General features: G+C 45.2%; 1 protein-coding gene across 1 annotated transcript in view; it reads right to left on the bottom strand.

Annotated features, from left to right (window-relative positions):
* Positions 1–18,767, bottom strand: part of si:ch211-223a10.1 (uncharacterized) — a 37,626-nt gene extending 18,859 nt beyond the window's left edge. The window contains exons 1-5 of the mRNA XM_067972627.1: positions 18,528–18,767; positions 8,581–8,716; positions 7,804–7,914; positions 3,798–3,930; positions 957–1,135 (exon numbers count right to left, since the gene is read on the bottom strand). Of these exons, the coding sequence (XP_067828728.1) occupies positions 957–1,135; positions 3,798–3,930; positions 7,804–7,914; positions 8,581–8,716; positions 18,528–18,651 (683 nt within the window). The 5' untranslated portion in view covers positions 18,652–18,767. The remainder of the gene's footprint in view (positions 1–956; positions 1,136–3,797; positions 3,931–7,803; positions 7,915–8,580; positions 8,717–18,527) is intronic.
* Positions 18,768–22,181: the final 3,414 nt, after the last annotated feature.

Genomic DNA, 22,181 nt, shown 5'->3' with positions numbered 1-22,181 from the left:
ACCTTGGCTCTTCCCCCAAGAGTTATGAGCAAGTCACATAATTAAGAGCTGGTTCTAAACTTGCCTAGGCCTCATTCTCATTTAGGGAATTGTAGGGTACAGGATTGTTTTGACTCTTTGGCTTATGGAAAATCCAGGTTGTAAGTTAACCACAAACAACAGCCTGCTAAGAAAGACAGAAAACAGAATAGGTATACTGTAACAGCAACAAACCACAGACTGTCGTCTACCGCTGAGGAAAACAACAGAAAACAGACATAGAATAGGAAAGGTCGAGACTTTGGCGGTGTCGGAAACCAGAAGACAAAACCTCAAAACTATGTAGAAAGGTAACAAGCTGTGCTATCAGGAGGAGAGGCAACATGAAGATAACAAGGAAGAATCACTTTGGTGGACACTCCTGGCCCTCCCCAGAACAATGGTCTGGTCAATCCGCGTTCATGAACCGTGATCCCAGTTATATTATTTAGAGTTGTTGCTTATTATTGTTGGGCGATCGAATAAAGTGTTTAATAACCTTAGTACCAGTTTCTGTAACCCCTCAAGGTTAGAATCAGTGATAGGGACAAATTAATTATAATAATCCTACAGAATTACAGCCTAGAAATAACAGTTGGTGAAATTCGTGAATGAAGGCTTAACATCTAACATCTCTCTGTCTGCTACTTTTACACAGGCCGTTTATTTGAAATGGTTAATGACTGTTAAAATAATAGACAAAGTGGAGTCATACAAATGTGTAACGCTAACATTACGAAAAGCAGTTTCTGGGTTGAATTTGGCGTAATGCTTTAGTCTCTGCTGCCAGGAGGGTGGGCAGACTGGCAGATGTCAGATCTCTGTCGATGCCCTTATTTTGCCCAGAGACTTTTGAGGCAGGACAATGCCCCCTGATTTTCACTTCACCCCTCACTCAGTGAGCTCGGATTGGGAACTTTTACGAATTGAAGACAAACCTGTGCATTTTTCCTTGCTTTGCAAGATCCAGCGGAGTGAGCCCATCCTTATTTTGTGACTGCAGTATGGAGCAGCTAGCTTCCTTCATCAGTAGCCAGCAAATGGTCACTGATCCCGTCTGAGCTGCCACATGAATGGGAGTCATACCCCAAGCATCAGTCGCTTCGACTTTGCATCTCTGTGTAAAGATACATGTTATTAGTGCAGGGCACTGTCAGAAACCCCTTCATACTTCAAGGCATGCTCCCTTCAGAAATGAGATCAAGAACTATAAGAAAAGACGCCTCCAATCTTTTACGCCTGAGGCAGTTTTGAATGCAACAGGCTTCCAGCTTTGGCGTCTTGCATCTGTGACAAGACTGAAAATGTTGTGCTGTGGTTCTAATTGAAATGCAAAAGGGTCTTCCCAATTCCTTTAATGCACTGCCCAATGTGGAGCTGAACCACACAGTGCAGGAAGGCCCCAAGATTGATTTCTGATGTGCGTTGAGTTCTTGACCTTTGACTTCGACCACTTGGCCTCCCCCTGTTCCTTTGTTTTGTTCAGTCCCATCAAGGGGCTCACTTATCTTCCAGCTTCCATCGAAGTTTACAGCATAGAAGGAGCCCATTCGGCCCATCATGTCTGTGCCAGCTCTTTGCTGGAGCAATCCGGAACCATTCCCGCTCTCTCGTCCTAGCCCTGTATCTTCCTCTGCTTCAAATATTTGTCCGCTCTTCCCTTAAAAGATGCAATAATCTCGGCCTCAACTACACCTTGCGCTTCAACGACCCTCTGCATAAATTTCTCTGAACCCTCACTCTCCTCTTGCTGAAAATTTTCAATTGATGATGCGGTAAGATTACAGGTTTTTTCAAACTGAAAGAAAATCCACTGGTAGGACACCAAAATGAGCCTTTTTTTTTAAAACATGGAATTACATACAACGCACAACACAGAAACAGGCCATTTGGTCCATGCCGGTGTTTATGCTCCAGATGAGCCTCCCCCCACCCCTATCAGCATAATCTTCTAATCTTTTCTCCCTCATGTATTTATCTAGCTTCCCCGTAAATGCATCTACGCTATTCGCCTCAATTACTCCACGTGGTAACGAGTTCCACATTCTAAGCACTCTCTGGGTAACTAACTTTCTCCTGAATTCCCTATTGGATTTATTAGCGACTATCTTATATTTATGGCCCCTAGTTTTGGACTCGCCCACAAGTGGAAACATTTTCCCCTACCTCTACCCTATCAAACCCTTTCATAACCTCATGGACCTCGATCAGGTCCCCCCCTCATTTTTATTGAGGAAGTTTGGGAAAAATGGATGAAGTCTAGAGGGGAAAAAGATGCTGTTCACTCACACTGATGACTGTTAAAGGGATTGAACTATTGATTTCAAAATAAGCACCATTAGCTTAATGTGTATTATTAAAAAAAAGATCTTGCCTATGTTGATCCAGCTGGGGGAAATCTCTAATGAAGGGACCCTATTAAATAGGATTGATAAATGTCTTTTGACATCATCCAGCAGTAAGTAACTTTAAGATGACAGCGGGTTACGGGTCAAGGGTTGCTGAGAACCAGTCCCAAACAAATGGGGTCAGTCAAGAGGAACTCTTAACAAGGTCATTTAAGAGCTGTTGTGATGGATCAGCCTCATCTGGTATAATTGCAGTACTGTGCGCTGATGTACTTTGACAGACTGCAGTGGTGAGCGAAGCTTACAAGTGGATCGCTGACAGTACGGATACAGACATGATGGTATGAATTGGAAGGCCAGTGGAGGAGTTACAATGGTTGCTGAGAGTGAGACCACATGTCACCCCGGGTCACTTAATCCCACTGTGCAGAAATTGATGAAACTATTTGCTAAGCATGTACTGCTGCAAACTGAAACACGTCAGCACTAAAAGGAATGTTCTTGCTGGACTGGGAGCCAAAGTAGGTCAGCAAGCACGGGGGGTGATGGGGGAACGGGACTTGGTGCACGTTATTACTGTGTTATACCAGTTGAAAAAGTCTTTTCTGAAAGTCTGCCAATAATTTGCATTGACGCTTGTATTTGAACAGCTGACACAATACGAAGAGTGCACAGAGCAATGGAATGGGGCCCGCTTCACATTACTGAGTTCCTAATCACTGTGGGGAATGGTTAAAGGCCTCGCACCGCCTCACATGGAGAAGAACGCGGTGAATGGAGAATAGGGACAATTGCTGTTCCCGTGTCACTCTTGTGTAGCTCCCCACACCGGGCAGCAACAGACTCAGAGTAACACTGACGTGTGCACCCACCATCTGCTGGGGGACTGCCTGGGGAGACAAGAGAAAAAGGGTAGAAATTATTGGAAAGAGACGGCTTCATATCCTGCAGGAAGAACAGCGTGCATGTAATTAACCCAGTGGAGGTGAAGCTTCGGTGGATTCCCAGATGAGATAAGCAATAACTAATTACTTGAGAGGTAGTTTCTTCCATACTCTTATAACGGTCAGTACTATGCTATTAAAACTACAGGGAAGGCAATTCAAATACCTGCAGGTTGAGGTGTGTTATCTGTTGCTCACCTTCCTCATTTGCCTGTAATCTCACTTCCCGAGACTCCCTCCCCGTAACAAAATCAGGGCAGCGGGGTGTTAATCATCCCAACATGAAACATTGATGTGGAGGAAGGCAAGAAGCTGGTAGTTCAAGAATCAGCGGGGAAACCATCAGATATGAATTTTGCAAGTCGCTATACTGAAGCAATTGTCCACAGCAAACAAAAAGGAATTCCCGATAATCTTCTGAGGGGAGTTTCAAAGCAGGCCTTTGCGTGGGTTTGAGGAACCCTCCTCTTGTTCAAAGGTTACTCACCGTGTCTCTCAGCAAGTATTTAATGACGTCCTCGTTGCCCATCGATGCTGCGATGTGCAGGGGGGTCAGCAAAAACTTGTCTGCATCACGGAAGCTGAAGCAGCCCATTTCCTCCAGGTAACGGATGGCAGCTCTGGAGACAGAAGCAGCAAAGTGATGAGCCGAGGGAAAGGGAGCCAAACCTGAACCTGAGGAATGGGTGTTTAACTACAGGCCCAAGTGCGAAACCAAGTGCGACACCTCCAGCTGGTGTGATGTGCTCCAAGGCAGTGCCGAGTGACTCCCCTGCTACGATCACGGAATTTAGAGGTGGGGAAGGACAGAGTGCAGTGGTACAGTTTGTTAAACCACTGACACAGAACAATGGAGAGTGACGGAATGCAGGTGTGATTCCTCGACGCTGCTCCTCGGTGGCTGTCAAGGTCACATTTATTGCAGATCCCCAGTTGCCCCTGACAACAAAGTGTCTCGCTGGGCCACATAGTGTGCGACTGGAATTATGGATATGCCAGAATGGGCAGGGTGACAGGTTCCATTCCTAGATGGACATTAGTTGGGTTTTTAATGACAATCCGGCTGCTTTCATGGTCAATTATTTCTGGCGCCAACCCACAAATCACCAGATATATTGAGTTCACTTTGACAACTTGCCATGGTAGGAGTTGAACTCATGACCTCTGGGTTGCCAGTCCAGTGCCATCACCACTACGCTACCATTTCCAAAATCTAGTCATTTAGGCATGTAACAAAAGTTGCTTTTGATCTGTTCTTTGGCCGCTGGGTCTGGTAACGAGGATCTCCCACACCTAGAGCCCACATCAAGGTAAACCTGCCTGAATGTTTTAGACTAGTGGCAAGGAGGACTCGTTTTTCACTGGGTCGTCCTGGCTGCTGCCAGTCTTGACGGACTTGGTAAACGCACTGAGGCAGAGTGTTTCCGTGACAGTGTCGTGAGGCTGCCGGGTGCCAGCCCGAAACATCAAGGCCAGCCAGCGCTGGCACTTCCTCTTTGCCCCCGGCCCTGCTCCCCCTCCAACCCAATGCAAGCTGGTACTTTTCTTCCCCTCCCTTCGTTCAAACTAGCAGCCCCTCCCCACCCTCACACCCGAGTCCAAGCTGGCACCTACAATCTCTATTAATGACTTAGGTGAAGGAACCCAGTGTAATGTATCCAAGTTTGCTGACGATACAAAGCTAGGTGGGAAAGTAAGCTGTGAGGAGGACACAAAGAGTCTGCAAAGGGATGTAGACATGTTAAGTGAATGGGCAAGAAGGTGGCAGATGGAGTATAATGTGGGGAAATGTGAGGTTATTCACTTTGGTAGGAAGAATAGAAAAACAGAATATTTTTTAAATGGTGAGAAACTATTAAATGTTGGTGTTCAGAGAGATCTGGGTGTCCTTGTACAAGAAACACACATAGTAAGCATGCAGGTACAGCAAGCAATTAGGAAGGCAAATGGCATGTTGGCCTTTATTGCAAGAGGGTTGGAGTACAAGAGTAGGGAAGTCTTGCTACAATTGTACAGGGCTTTGGTGAGTCCTCACCTGGAGTACTGCGTACAGTTTTGGTCTCCTTATCTAAGGAAGGATATACTTGCCTTAGAGGCGGTGCAACAAAGGTTCACTAGATTGATTCCTGGGATGAGAGGATTGTCCTAATAGAAGAGATTAAGTAGAATGGGCCTGTACTCCCTGGAGTTTAGAAGAATGAGGTGTCCCATTGAAATACATAAGATTCTGAGGGGGCTTGACAGGGTAGATGCTGAGAGGTTGTTTTCCCTGGCTGGAGAGTCTAAAACTAGGGGGCATAGTCTCAGGATAAGGGATCGGACATTTACGACTGAGATGAGGAGGAATTTCTTCACTCAGAGGGTTGTGAATCTTTGGAATTCTCTACCCCAGAAGGCTGTGAATGCTCAATCTTTGAATATGTTCAAGGCTGAGATCGCTAGATTTTTGGACTCAAGAGGAATCAAGGGATATGGGGATCGGGCGGGAAAGTGGAGTTAAGGTCAAAGATCGGCCATGACCTTATTGAATGGCGGAGCAGGCCCAAGGGGCCGTATGGCCTCCTCCTGCTCCTATTTCTTATGTTTCGTTCTTTCTTACCTCAACATCATCAACAACAGCAACTTGCATTTATATAGTGCCTTTAACACAGTAAAACGTTCCAAGGCGCTTCACAGGAGTGATTATCAAACAAAACTAGACTCCGAGCCACATAAGGAGATATTAGGACAGGTCACCAAAAGCTTGGTACAAAGGTAGGTTTTAAGTTGCATCTTAAAAGGAGGAGAGAGAGGCGAAGATGTTTAGGGAGGGAATTCCAGAGCTTAGGGCCTAGAGAGCTGAAGGCACGACCACCAGTGGTGGAGCGAAGAAAATTGGGAATGCGCAAGAGACCAGAATTGGAGGAGCACAGAGATCTCGGAGAGTTGTAGGGCTGGTGGAGGTTACAGAGACTCCTGCCCTTCCTAGTGTCGATTCTGAATCTCTTCTGCTCCCCAGCCACACTGTTAATACTGACACACTCCCTCAGTTAATTCTGACACTCCCTCCCCACTCCCTCAGTTAATTCTGACACTCCCTCCCCACTCCCTCAGTTAATTCTGACACTCCCTCCCCACTCCCTCAGTTAATACTGACACTCCCTCCCCACTCCCTCAGTTAATACTGACTTACTCCCTCCCCACTCCCTCAGTTAATTCTGACACTCCCTCCCCACTCCCTCAGTTAATACTGACACTCCCTCCCCACTCCCTCAGGTAATACTGACACTCCCTCCCCACTCCCTCAGGTAATACTGACACTCCCTCCCCACTCCCTCAGTTAATTCTGACACTCCCTCCCCACTCCCTCAGTTAATACTGACACTCCCTCCCCACTCCCTCAGGTAATACTGACACTCCCTCCCCACTCCCTCAGTTAATACTGACACTCCCTCCCCACTCCCTCAGGTAATACTGACACTCCCTCCCCACTCCCTCAGTTAATACTGACACTCCCTCCCCACTCCCTCAGTTAATTCTGACACTCCCTCCCCACTCCCTCAGGTAATTCTGACACACTCCCTCTCCACTCCCTCAGTTAATTCTGACACACTCCCTCCCCACTCCCTCAGGTAATTCTGACACTCCCTCCCCACTCCCTCAGTTAATTCTGACACTCCCTCCCCACTCCCTCAGTTAATACTGACTTACTCCCTCCCCACTCCCTCAGTTAATTCTGACACTCCCTCCCCACTCCCTCAGTTAATTCTGACACTCCCTCCCCACTCCCTCAGTTAATTCTGACACTCCCTCCCCACTCCCTCAGTTAATTCTAACACACTCCCTCCCCACTCCCTCAGGTAATACTGACACTCTCCCTACCCAATATCCCTCACTCTCTTTCTTTCCCCCCACCAAAGCAACTATTCCCAACTTCTGCACCCCCTCATTACCATCCATTTCCTGCTCAGAGAGTCTGGCTGCTGTCACATTGGGCTGGGTTCCCCTCTCCCACTGCTAATGGCAGGAAGTCCCAGATAAACATCTCAGCCAAAAGATGGCACTTCCAACAATGCAGTGCTTGCTCTGTCGGCACTGTATGGGAGCTCAGGCCTCGGATACATGCTCATCGGAGCTTGAATCCACAACCTTCTCATCCTGGAGGGGAAAGTGTTACCAGCTGAGCCAAACGAACAATGCCACTGTGGCTGTTTACAGCGACTGGCTGTAAACTCACAGGACGTACAGCAATTAGTGATTCCAGGGTGTTAGCAGCCCCTCTCACTGAACCGCACTCTATTAAACAACATACACCGAGAACAGACAGTAGATCTGTACATGTCGGGCGCTGTGTTTGGCTCAGTATCAATTCCTGCCCATGTATCCTGCCGACCGGGTATGTGCCAAGGGTACACAATATATGCAGTTTCTGGGGAGTTGTTACACGCCTGTGACAGATTATGTAAAGTGTACTAGAATATAACACAGAAACGCTGCTCTAACTCAACACTTACATACTGCCACCCGACACGGCTTGGTGAAGTGCTGTCTTGCCTTGGTAATCCAGTGCTGTGACATTTGCTCCTTTCTTCACCATCCGATGCATAATGTAGAGCTCCCCACGCCTAAAGTAATCATCGAAGGAAAGACACTGGTTTAAACATTCTTCATACATTGTTTGAATAAACCTGCAAATATCTTACGGCAGATGGAGAGAAACTATTTCCTCCAGTGGGGGAGTCCAGGACCTTAAAATTAGAGCTAGGCCTTTCAGGGATGTGTCAGGAAGCACTTCTTCACACAAAGGGTAGTGGAAATCTGGAACTCTCTCCCCCAAAATGCTGTTGAGGCTGGGGGTCAATTGAAAATGTCAAAACTGAGATCGATAGATTTTTGTTAGGTAACTGTATTAAGGGTTACTGAACCAAGGTGGGTAGATGGAGTTAAGATACAGATCAGCCTTGATCTAACTGAACGGCAGAACAGAATCAAGGGGTTGAATGGCCTTCTCCTGTTCCTACATTAGTGGGAATGAAGTGTACAACGGCTCCTTTAGTTCTGACAAAGGCCTTTGACAGGCTGCCCAAATGTTGTTAAATACCCCTTTTATATTACACCATGACCCCCCAAAGGCAGTGCTGTGATATAAACGGGGGCACAGTGCGGGCAGCGGGACCTGCAAATGGCCCCATTGGTTGCCCCGGATACCGCTAGCTGCCATTTTGTTCTGGCCGCAGTCAGGCTTCAGATTTCTATATTAGGCCATGCCGTAAACAGGAATCCATACTCGCCTGCAGGCAAAGTGAAAGGGTGTCTCTCCTGTGTCATTCGGAAGGTTGCTGTCCGCCCCGTGTTCCAGCAGTAGATACGCCAACTCCTTGTTGCCACGATACGCAGCGTGGTGAAGCGGTGTGAAGCCATTCCAACCTCGGGAGAGCGGGAAAAGAAATGTTACTAAATGCGGAAGGAAGTGGGACCCGAACACAGGATGCATGGAGACAATTCCCTCTGAATGGGGAGTGAGTGACAAGTGGTGATCAATTTGAAACACAGAAACATAGAAAATGGGAGCAGGAGTAGGCCATTCAGCCCTTCGAGCCTGCTTCGCCATTCAATATGATAATGACTGATCCTCTATCTCAATACCATATTCCCGCTCTCCCCCCATACCCCTTGATGCCTTTTGTGTCTAGAAATCTATCCAGCTCCTTCTTAAATATATTCAGTGACTTGGCCTCCACAGCCTTCTGTGGTAGAGAATTCCACAGGTTCACCGCCCTCTGAGTGAAGAGATTTCTCCTCATCTCAGTCCTAAATGTCCTACCCCATATCCTGAGACTGTGACCCCTCATTCTGGACCCCTCAGCCAGGGGAAAAATCCTCCCTGCATCCAGTCCGTCTAGGCCTGTCAGAATTTTATATATTTCAATGAGAAATTTAGACAGGAGGAGCGAGGCTAATACCAGAGCCGTTCTATCAGACGTTATGTTCCACTGGCCAGAGACAAACTGCTGCTCCAACTTTAATTCAGGGGTTCAGAGGACGTGTCGGGCAGGAAACAGCAACAAGCTGAGAGAGACAGGCAGTGGCAGGACTCAGCTGATGGTGAGGAGAGGCAGCAAAGCTATCTGTAAAGCAACAGGCCGCTGAGGAGGGCTGGAGGCTGAGACTCACCGTTAAGGCCAATGAATTAATTTAAACAACCTGGAAATCATTGGGAGATACAAAGGATATGTGCACTCATTTAAATGAAGCTATTCATTTAAGTGCCTTCACTGTATTAACAAAATGGCTTGGGTAAGGCCATTCTGCTTGAGAAACTGGGACAGTCTTGCAATATTGGCTGCTTTCTCCTGCAATAGGTTTCTTTCCTCAACAAGCTCAATAGTACACTGCCATCGTGTGGTGAAAAGCCGAACTCACAAAATTCCTGTCATGAGCCCGGATATTTATTTACAGTAAGGCAAAACATTAAAAGTACAGTATGTGCTTAATTCAAAGCCATTTAGTTTAAATTACCCATTAATTCAGACTTTTTTGAGCACAAAAAGCGAAGTGCTTTTTAATTAAGTTGCTTAATTCAAATTAGTTAATAATTTGAATTATTTGTGCAAAAAATGACTTTAACGAGAAATTAGTTAATAATTTGAATTATTTGTGCAAAAAATGACTTAATTAAAACAGGAGTAGGCTGTACTTGGTGCCCCATTTAAAACAAGTGAACTTCTTCTACATTTCACATTGTAACACAGGTTCTTACAATCTGAAAATGTTGCATTACATCGGTCTTGAACAGATTACCTCCACCAGCCCTGCAACCCTCCGAGATCTCTGCGCTCCTCCAATTCTTGATTTTCATCGCTCCACCACTGGCGGCCGTGCCTTCAGCTGCCTAGGCTCTACATTCTGGAATTCCCACCCTAAACCTCTCCGCCTCGCCACCTCTCTCTCCTCCTTCGTCTTTGACCAAGTTTTTGGTCACCAGTCCCAATATCTCCTTATGTGGCTCGGTGTCACATTTTGTTTATCACTCCTGTGAAGCACCTTGGGACATTTTACTACATTAAAGGCGCTATATAAATGCAAACTGTTGTTGAATAAACTAAATAAACTCGGTGCCATTAAGGGTGTTGTCACATTTTCAAGCACTTCTACTCAATAATGATCCAGTTCTGTCATAAAGCGACCAATGAACCAGGAGCGTGTGGAATATCAGGAGAAGGGAACTGGTTAAAAATTGCTCTTTGTCTGTTTTTAACAAATTGGTTAATGTGTTTGGATGAAATTTCTCCATGTGCTATTTTGACAGGTTCGTGGGTTGGTTGAAATAACAGAAAAAAATTCATGCAAACACGTTAAAGCAATTCGTTAAAATTTTGTGCCAAGTAATTTCTACTCCACAGCATAGTCTGACGAGCTTAAAAGCTTTTTGTTGCTTTTTAGGACAAGATATTAAAAATTTAGGTTTCTTTGAGAATAATGGGAAAACTAGAAACACCAGCACAATGAAAAATGAATTCTTACAGCAATATTTCCTCCCAGTTGCTCAAAGATTGAATCTAATTTAACTGCTATTTAAATTCATTCAGGTTCTATTTCATGGAGTGAAAACAGAAAATGCCGAAAAGACGTAGACAGCGCTTTTAACGAGAAAAGGCCAGTTATGAAGTTTTGGGGGAGGGGTAGCCTTCATGTAGGGTCTATTAGGTGTCAGCCATGGCTCAGTGGTAGCACACTCACCTCTGAGTCAGAGATCACGGGCTTCAAGTCCCACTCCAGAGACTTGAGGACTTAATTAAAGCTGACACCCTAATGCAGTACTGAGGGAGCGCTGCGCTGTGTTTCATTGAGACATTAAATCAAGGTCCTATCTGCCCTCTGAGGTAGATGTAAAAGATTCCATGACACTATTTGGGGAAGAGCAGGAGAATTTTCCCTGGTGTCCTGAATACTATTTATCCCTCGACCAACATCATTACAAATAAAAACAGATTATCTGATCATTTATCTCATTGCTGTTAGTGGGAGCTGGCCATGTGCATTTTAGCTGCTGCGTTTTCGACATTACAACAGTGTCAAAAGTACTTAATTGGCTGTAAAACACTTTGGGACATTGTGAAGATGTGAAAGGTACTATATAAATGCAAATTCTTTATACCTGAAATGCCTTTTCTCTTTACAGATGCTGACTGACCGGCTGTGTATTTTTAACATTGTCTAGCTTTGCTTCAGATATGCAGTTTCATTTTCCTTTTTATTTTATCTATTTCATGGAGATTCATCATTCCCCATTGCTGAGAAATAGGTCTTCTTTTGTTGAGAAGAATAAAAATCTGCCATAGGAGAAAATAGTCACGTTCTTATTTTTAAAGAAGAAAGAACTACTTGCATTTCTATAGCATCTTAGGATGTCCCAAAGCGCTTTAGTATCAATGAAGTACTTTTGAAGTGTCGTCACTGTTGTAATGTAGGAAACATGCCAGCCAATCTGCGCACAGCAAGATCCCACAAACAGCAATGAGATAATGGCCAGATAATCCATTTTAGTGATATTGGTTGAGGAATAAATATTGGCCATGACACCGGGGAGAATTCCCCTGCTCTTCAAAATAGTGCTATGGGATCTTTTACATCTATTTAAGAGGGCAGACAGGGCCTTGGTTTAACGTCTCACCTGAAAGACCACATCTCCGACAGTGCAGCACTCCTTCAGTACTGCACTGTATTGTCAGCCTAGATTATGTCTCGACTCTCTGGAGTGGGACTTGAACCCACAACCTTCTGACTCAGAGGCGAGTGAGCTACCACTGAGCCACAGTTGACACTTAGTGGGAAGAACTGGCCAATTCCCACTGGTAATAACAGCCTCCTGCTAACTCCACCAGTTCAGGGCGAGCAGGTACCTGTGTACTGTGAGGCAATTAAAAAAGTGTGTCAAATCTGTTTATATATTTTATTTAGTAATATTTGTGCAGTTTATTTAATCAGACTCGTGCCCCTATCTTTTCAAATTCAGTTCTGTTTTGGTGAAATAGTTGTCAAATGTTTAAAGTTCTTTATTTTTCCAATTTTCTCCTCCCCCTCTCCTGAACGCCCTTTCTTCCTGCCTGCCTATTTTCCTACCTCTCCCTAATGGCCAGTCTTCATGTGTCGGCCTTAACACTGGATGTCAGCAGGTTATTCAACCAAGGGGAGGCTCACCCGGCCCTCTCCTCACCCAACATCTGCACGGAGTCACTGGGTAATGGTCAGGTCTGGCTCATGGCCTCTCCTCCCAGGACACAGAGCTCAGCAACATGGCTGCTGCCTTGGCTTGAAACAGCTAATTCGCTACGGGGCAGGAATTGAAATTTGCAGATCTCCTGGCCTGTACAGCTTCGTTACACGGCGGGAGGTGGCTGCATCCACAGGGCCACTGGGAGACCTAGTATTCTTACACAATTAACTAAGGAAGGAAAACAGAAAGCATCTTGTCACACTAAGGTTAGAAGAAATCTGGAATCCTCTCCCCCGTCGGGACAATTGGAGCTTTCAAGACTGAGATCGATAGATTTTTGTTAGGCAAGGACGTCAAGAGATATGGAGCAATGGCGGTTAATTGGAGTCGAGGTACAGATCAGCCATGATCCGATTGAATGGCAGAGCAGGCTCGAGGGGCTGAATGGCCTGCTCCTGTTCCAGTGGCTGAAAAAAACAGAAAATGCTGTTAATACTCAGCAGACTGGGCAGCATCCGTGGAGAGAGGAAGGTTGAATGTTTCAGGTCGAAGACCTTTCATCAGAACCAGGAGATATTGCAGATGAGCAGCTTATAAGGAGGACCGGATTTAACATTAATGAGGTATGTTGGAGTATCAAACAGTAAGGGATGAAGTTATGGAAATACTCCAAGCGCAAACCAAACAGGAACCTAGCAGTGTTGTAAACCTATCCTGAGTGCTCTGTATATTTAAAACCCTGTGTGATCGTAAATTATGATCTTTTTAAGGAACGCAATGTGTGGAATGGATCCACAGTATCAATTTGCTCTGGTTTATCCAACCTCAATCCATCAGAAACAGCCACCAGGTCACATGCCAGCATTTCACTTCCTCACCAGAAATGTAGAAACTATTTGCTAAGTACTGACCCACCACCCAGTGGCCATTTTAAGGGAGAAAGCGAGGAAGGGAGAGGAACGTGGTAACACTCATCACGGATAAAATCAACGCTTCCCGTCCCACATCAAACAGGGTTTTAGATGAACTGCGGACTCATTTGCAGTAAAGTCCTGTTTGCTCGTGGTTAAATCCACAGCCGGGATGCGTTCCATTAAGGCTGGGTTCAGGTGGCATATACAGGGCATCATGCCACCTTTGTACCTTCAGAAACAACAAAAACATTTTTCTTTGTTTGATCGCAACCTCCCGCCTCAAGCTCAGACCAGTAAACGGTAGCATTGCAGTCCAACATACAGGACAGCAGCGCAATTTACTTTGTGTCTGGGTTCGACCCAGTAAAGGAGGGAAAAGTTAAAGGTAGTTACTCAGACTGGCAAAAGGTGGGAAGTGGTGCTCCACAAGGATCGGTGCAGGGACCACTATTGTTCACCATTTACATTAAAGACTTGGACTCGGATAAGGGGGCCACATACTTCTTGGATAATAAGAGTCTAAATGGGGTAAAGGAGCTGAGGGATCTCGGGGTACAGATACACAAATCACTAAATGTAGCGACGCAGGTTAATAAGACCATAAAAAAAGCAAGCCAAGCATTGGGTTCATTTCTAGAAGGGTAGAATTGAAAAGCAGAGAAGTTATGTTAAACTTGTATAGAACCTTGGTTAGACCACACTTGGAGTACTGTGCACAGTTCTGGTCTCCATATTATAAAAAGGATATAGATGCACTGGAGAAGGTGCAAAAAAGATTTACTAGGGTGATACCAGAACTGAGAGGTTAAAACTATCAGGAAAGATTGAGCAGGCTGGGGCTCTTTTCTCTAGAAATAAGAATGAGGGGTGATCTGATAGAGGTCTTTAAGATTATGAAAGGGTTTGATAGGGTAGACATAGAGAAGATGTTTCCACTTTCAGGGGAGACCAGAACTAGGGGCCATAAATATAAAAGATAGTCACTAATAAATCCAATAGGGAATTCAGGAGAAACTTCTTTACCTAGAGAGAGTGGTTAGAATATGGAACTTGCTACCACATGGAGTAATTGAGGCGACTAGCATAGATGCACTTAATGGGAAGTTAGATAAACACATGAGAGAGAAAGGAATAGAAGGATATGCTGATAGGGTGAGATGAAATAGGGAGGGAGGAGGCTCGTGTGGAGCATAAATACCGGAATGGACCTGTAGGGCCGAATGGCCTGTTTCTGTGCTGTACATTCCATGTAATTCTATGTAAAATACAGCGTATAATCTGCAATTTTAAACTTATGACCCAAAAACCCGATGGTACAAATTGCCACATTTTTTTGTCACTAAAATCACACTAGCAATGGATTAGGTGGTACAGGAAGCACACTGCCAGACCCTGTACCATGGCACTTACTAGCAGCAAGGAAAGAATCAAAAATGGGATTAAAAATTCAATAGGCAGGGCTACCAATTTTTGGATGAGATGTTAAACCGAGGCCCCACCTGCCTGTTCAAGATTACGTAGAAGATCCCATGGCACTGTTTGAAGATGAGGGAGTGTTCTGCTATCCTGGCCCACATTTCTCCCCCTATCAACCCCACCAAAAACAGATGGACTGCACATTCATCTCACTTGCTGCTAGTGGGACCTTGCTGTGTGCAAATTGGTTGCTTTGTTTGTTCACATAACAACAATAACTGCACTTCAAATGTAATCCAATCCAGTCCAACATATAGGACAGCAGCACATTTTAATCTGTGTCTGGATTTGACCCCGAAAATGAGGAAAAAGTTAAATAAACTGTGACACAAGTAATTGTAATTTATCACGTGATGCGAGGGAGGGGATTACACGGTTCTCAATGTATTACAAGATAGCGTCCCAATCAAGGTATTTAGAACCGATTATAAACCATAGAGCAAAGATTGGGAAATTTATCATCATCTGATCTCTAAGACTGACTTATTGTTTTATAATGTAGACTGATTGTGCTCTGAGTCATCTTGAGGCCGTTAAACTATTATATAAATGCAAGTTCTACCTTGCCATTTTGAGTTGTGTTTCGACTAACCTAAAATAGCATGATTCAGCAGCTGCATTGATAGCCACTTAGTTTTGTTTGATTTTAAACTTTCCTTCATTCTTAAAAAAGAGCCAAGTGTTTGGCCAAGTGCATTGGTACAAAATCTACCAGAGGGTGGTATCGAGAGTCAGAGTTGCCTCTAGTTCTGAAGGCAAGATTATTTAAATGAGGAGATGATATGTAATGAAACACAATTGCGATACTACTTTACTTAACTAATGATTATGCAAACAATGACATCAAAAAAAGTTAAACACCTACTGTGAAAAATTGGATAAGGGTCTGTTCTGGGCGATGGTAGCACAATGCACTAACACCCCGTGCCCGATGGACCCTGGGCAGGCAAGACCCAAGGGAGCACTTACCTGCAATCAGCCTTCCGTTCCAGGCCTTGCACCTGGAATCAATGCAATTCACACTTTCCACCACCAGAGGGAGCTCAATCTCTTAAAGGGAGGATGTTTCTTAGAAATCTCTTAAAGGTAGCTGGGAGCTGTTATTTGCTGAAAATAACAGTCTACTGTCTGCATGGAGTCTGAAGAGATCGGACATCGCACACGTAAAACACAGATGCAGATCCCATCCCTATGTTTACACACTGATGAGTTATGTTAAAACATTGAATAAAGGTTGCACACTACTAAATCCCACATCCTCCAATCTGCATGCCAGACCTCACCAATCTACCGATCTGTGTTGGTACCAGGCCTGCGAGAGTGCGTGCACCAAGGTTCTCTGCTGATGCACTGGAGACCTTGGGTGCAAGAGCTGGACAGAAGGAGGGACATCCTATATCCACAGGGGGACAAGAGGCCCTCCAGACATATACTCAAAAGGCAGTGAGAGACGAAGTCAATGCCAGGCGCACAGCATCATGAACATGGATGCAGTGCAGGAAGAAGTTCAATGCTTTGATGAGTAGTTAGGTGAGTGAGGTCAATTGTCTGGTGGTGTCTCCTACCAACTGCACCACGCACTACACCCCCCCATACCAACAAACTCTTCCAATCAGATGCTTCCTCTCACCCTTACACATTACCACTGTTGCAAGCCGCCCACCCACAACTCACAGGCCACACACACTGGCAGCTATTCAACCATGACAGGCACATCACTCAGGCACACGTGCCGCTTTCTTGCAGGAGAAGTTGGCGCATATCAAGAGGCAGCAAGTGGCCGTGGCATTTAGCCCCTCGAGCCTGTTCCACCATTCAATGAGATCATGGTGGATCTGTGACCTCACTCCATATACCTGCCTTAGCCCCAAATATCCCTTTATACCCTTGGTTCACAGAAATCTATCAATCTCAGATTTAACATTCACAAGTGAGCTAGCATCAACTGCCATCTGCTTAAGAGCGCTCCAAACATCTCCCACCCTTTGTAGAAGCATTTTCTAACTTTACTCCTGCACGTCCTGGCTCTAAATGTTAGGCTATGTCCCTGCGTCCTAGTATTGAAGTCAAGGAGACCTCCAAAAACAGTTACAAATGTCTGGGCAGCCAGAGGCAATAATCCAGCCACTAACCTGGAAATTCTGCATGGTCCTTTTAAATAGCGCCAGTGAGGGGGTCCTCCAGGCACTCTGAGACACGTTCAGATGGTCGGGGTTAAGACTGTGCGTTGAGTTGAGCGTTAGATACCATTTTGGGACTTATCACTTTAAATCAGCTTTGCACACTGATTGAAGCCATTTTCTCCCTACTTTACATGATTCCAGCGTTCGTTATCTGCGCCTGCGCTAACTCCTATACCAAGATGGCGTCTGGCGCATGTCATGCAGGAAACGTGCGTGCGCATCCAAGATGCCATCTTGGATGTCGGAGAGGCTATGTACCACCGAAACAATGGGTGCTACACGGCCCAATTTAGCACCCAATGTCTCCCTACCTCAAAACACAAGAGGACTGGTTTCCAGTCAGAAGCTGTCTATTCAAAAAGAAGTTATCTAAATTGATTGATTGCCCAAACCAGCCTGTCCTCTGTATGTATATTTAATTGTCCTGTATTTCAGTCTCCGTGCTGATTTAGTGCTGTTTAATTAATTAATTGGAATTAATATACAATTAGTTACCCAAATTATTCATTCACCTAACAGGTGTTGCACAGATAACTAGGATCTGACTGTACATCAGACTATTATTTGATTCTTAGAGTTAGATCACACACCCAGCCGTCCAATTTTTTATGCAGTAATACGCACGGCAAATTAACACGACTCAAGTTTCCACCCGCCCGCCTGTTTTTACCCTACTCCCTAAGGTCCTGACTCTTGTCAGATTATGGTTCTCAGGCAATCCATCAGATGGTCGTGAGCCCAGTGTCAGCAGGCTTTTTAACCTAGCTGATTCACCGTCTCCCCCTCCCTACAGGCAATGAGGTCAATTGTAATGCTTCAACTTCCCACCCCAGCTGAGGACGACTGACTGGGAACTATAGAATCTTACAGCACAGAAGGAGGCCGTTCTGCCCATCGTGCCTGTGAAAGAGCTATCCAATTAGTCCCATTGCCCTGCTCTTCCCCGGAGCCTTGCAAATTTTCCCCCTTCAAGTATTTATCCAATTCCCTTTTGAAAGTTATTATTGAATCTGCTTCCACCACCCTTTCAGGCAGTGCATAAAACCTGCTTGCATAAAAAAATTATCCTCATCCCCCCCCCCCCATCTGGTTCTTTTGCCAATTATCTTAAATCTGTGTCCTCTGACAGTTTCTCCTTCTTTACTCTTATCAAAACCCCTCACGGAAACCCATGCACAGCCCAGTTCTGGTAATGCACTTAGCTTAAAGACCTTGGGGGGAGCTAAGAGCTGAACATGGTGCTGAGAACATGAACAGGCCAAAGCCAACCTGGACACTGTGAGATGTGTAATTATGAACTACTGTAATAATGAATGGGTTGAGAAAAAAAGCCAAGCTGAACAGCCAACCTGCCCCTATCCCCCACATCTAAGGTTAATGCACAGCCAGGGGCAGTGCAGGTGAAGGCTGCTGTGTAACGGGACGAAGTGCTGGGTTGGTGCCCCTACCTCTGGTGCTGAGTACAGCCCGGTCTTGTTGCAGCCAGCGAGCACATTGCTGCAGGTCGCCCCGCCGCAGCGCTTCAGCGAAGCCAGAGCCGACACTGCGAGACGGAGGGGCTGTGGGCAGCATCCCAGGCTTGGCCAGGGGGACTTCTGCTCGCTCGCTTACCGACTCCGGCCTCCAAACCCCCGGAGAAACAGCCGACGACGCGGAAGAGCAGCGGTGTATACATATAAAAAATAACTGAATGGTTGCAAGCTTTTAAAAAAAATGTTTGCCGGATTTTACCCTGGGAGAAAATCACTCGGTCGGCAACAATATTAAACAAAACTTTTGGGAAATACTGAATTCTCAGTCACTTTTTCAAAGATTTACTCCTAAATGTTATTGGTGGTTGTCAGAGGCCCTTTTTTTGTTTAAATTCAGTTGTAGCAAATGGATAGAAAATCTATTTCCCAATATACACTCCCTCCCGTGGGTGAGGCTCGACCCCTGGAGCCCTAATTCATAAAATTTAACCCATACAGCATTTGATCCTGGAATGTAAGGATGGAAATTTGGTTGCCTTTTTATTATGTTTCCTGTTTTTCCTCTTGATCATGTTTTCCTTCCAACACCTTTTCACTTAGATGGTGCCCTGTCCAATAGGCCATGATGGTCTAATTTTTTTTTAAAAGACAGTTTAAATGTAAGTGAATTTTCCCTGGTTGAAGTGTTCCGATCTTCCAGCTTCAGGATCATGGATTGGGTACCACTCACAACAACAACAACAACTTGCATTTATATAGCGCCTTTAATGTAGTAAAACATCCCAAGGAACTTCACAGGAGGGTTATCAGATAAAATTTGAAGATGTTAGGACCATCTCAATGGGGAGCTGTGTTTGAAGGGAGTGTGAGTCAGTGATAGGCTCAAACACTCCCTTTGAATACAGCCCCATGCTAGGAGCATGGGACTGGTGAATTTACCCTTATATGTGGCCCTTGAGGCTCCAATATGTGCATCAAAGTGGCTCGATATGGTACACATAGTTATTTGTTTTATGGTAATTCACTAATGCGATGTGATGTTCCGCACAATTATATCATCTCGAGTGCTCTTTCACCTTTTGTTACATTGTTGCCATCATATTCAGAATACTTACTTCAAATGATTAAAGAAATTTTATATAGATTGTAAGGATGAACCAATGAAAGGCGGTGAATTGAAGGCAGTTAGCTGCTTTGCCAATATTTAGAAACGGCTAAGCTTCACTCTTATGGTTTGAGAGATAATCAGCGCTATTTAATTAAATTACTGGGCTGTATGTCAGTACCATTCACTTTTATTATTATAGGTTTACAAGCACAGAGCTCCTCTCACTGGGTGAGGTACGTTTATGCTGTAGCTTTAGCCTCGCTGCAAAGTGTTCTCCCCAGGAGTCCCCTGGGCACTTTTTAAACTCACTCGGAGTTGATTCAAGTGTTTAGAGAGTGTGGAAACTCTGACCCGTTTACATTTTAACTGCTGGGAGGGGAACTGTGTGCTTGAGTGTGACCACATATGCTCAGAGCTCTCTCCTGTGCTGGAGAAATGCAGTCTGAGACTGGCAGCCGTGGTTTAAATACATCTCCAATGGTAGGAGAGGGCAGGCTCTCTCCACATGTGAAAAACCATGTTTGAAAGGTTCACCAGGCCCTCGGAATTTTTTAAGCCTGTTTCCTCCGAGCTGGAGTTAAATTACACCTAGTGTGAAGCCTTAACTGTGGGACTTCTTACTAGACCTTTTGGTTTTAATGTGCTCAGGAGTCAGATCATGACCTGAGCCTCAAGTTAGAATGCAGCTTTTGAATTGAGGCCCATCTCAAATCGTATTGTATCAAGGCAAGAGATGTCACTCCTCAAAGTCTCAATGCCGGCATGGAACCTCCCTCACCAGGATTTCATATCAGTCAATTTGTGTGCACTTCTCCATGACTTTCCGCTCATTAAAATTACAAGGGGGGGGGCACCAGAATTCCCAATACGTCCTCCCAGTAGGCACGATTTCTAAAATCACCTTCATCGATCAACCTGTATGTAGCTAGCTATTATTATTTTTTTATTTGTTCATGAGATGTGGGCGTCGCTGGCAAGGCCGGCCTTTATTGCCCATCCCTAATTGCCCTGAGAAGGTGGTGATGAGCCGCCTTCTTGAACCGCTGCAGTCCATGCGGGGAAGGTTCTCCCACAGTGCTGTTAGGAACGGAGTTCCAGGATTTTGACCCAGCAATGATGAAGGAACGGCGATATATTTCCAAGTCGGGATGGTGTGTGACTTGGAGGGGAACGTGCAGGTGGTGTTGTTCCCATGTTCTTGCTGCCCTTGTCCTTCTAGGTGGTAGAGGTCACGGGTTTGGGAGGTGCTGTCGAAGAAGCCTTAGTGAGTTGCTGCAGTGCATCCTGTGGATGGTACACACTGCAGCCACAGTGCGCCAGTGGTGAAGATAGTGAATGTTTAGGGTGGTGGATGGGGTGCCAATCAAGCGGGCTGCTTTGTCCTGGATGGTGTCGAGCTTCTTGAGTGTTGTTGGAGCTGCATTCATCCAGGCAAGTGGAGAGTATTCCATCACACTCCTGACTTGTGCCTTGTAGATGGTGGAAAGGCTTTGGGGAGTCAGGAGGTGAGTCACTCGCCGCAGAATACCCAGCCTCTGACCTGCTCTTGTAGCCACAGTATTTATGTGGCTGGTCCAGTTATGTTTCTGGTCAATGGTGACCCCCAGGTTGTTGATGGTGGGGGATTCGGCGATGGTAATGCCGTTGAATGTCAAGGGGAGGTGGTTAGACTCTCTCTTGTTGGAGATGGTCATTGCCTAGCACTTGTCTGGTGCAAATGTTACTTGCCGCTTATCAGCCCAAACCTGGATGTTGTCCAGGTCTTGCTGCATGCAGGCACTGACAGCTTCATTATCTGGAAGGGTTGCGAATGGAACTGAACACTGTGCAATCATCAACGAACATCCCCATTTCTGACCTTATGATGGATTTAAGGTCATTGGTGAAGCAGCTGAAGGTGGTTGGGCCATCATTTTTGGCCAATACATTTTTATTTTTTTATTGTACAGTTAAAATTTCTGCACTAGTATTTGCATTGTATTGTATCATTGCACTCGATGTGTGGTGTAGTGAATGTACGGTTGCCAACTCCAGTTGGACATATTCCTGGAGGTTTGATCACATGACCTCCCGCCTTCCTACACCTACAAACAGACTCTTTATTACCCAATTGGATGTTTCTTAACTGTTGGTCAAACAGCCTTTTTTTCCCCATCTCCAATATTTTTATAACTAATAAATGAAAGTGTTCAAAGAAGATTAAAAAATCACAATTGTTTTAATGCCTCTCTGATTCTTCTTCCTCCTCTTGCTTGCAGTAGTGTCCAGGAGATTAATCTTTAATTCCTGGAGACTCAGGGACAAACCTGGAGGGTTGACAGCCCAATATTTGAAGGAGACTCAAGTGCATTAAGCTGCCTGGTGGAGATGTCTTTGAGGGACATAGTTAGCCTGCCTGTACAAAGGTTTGATCAACTTTCCGCATAATTAACCCGGTAGCTTTTTAAAGAGCTGCCTTGTGATTTGGAAACTCGAGCCTTCAGTTTCAGTAACTCCACCTATGACTGGGTAAACAAGTCGAT

Source organism: Heptranchias perlo, chromosome 36, assembly GCF_035084215.1.
Source record: "Heptranchias perlo isolate sHepPer1 chromosome 36, sHepPer1.hap1, whole genome shotgun sequence".
Lineage (NCBI taxonomy): Eukaryota > Metazoa > Chordata > Chondrichthyes > Hexanchiformes > Hexanchidae > Heptranchias > Heptranchias perlo.
The sequence above is the reverse complement of the archived record's forward strand: the minus strand, read 5'-3'. Positions and strand labels throughout refer to the sequence as shown.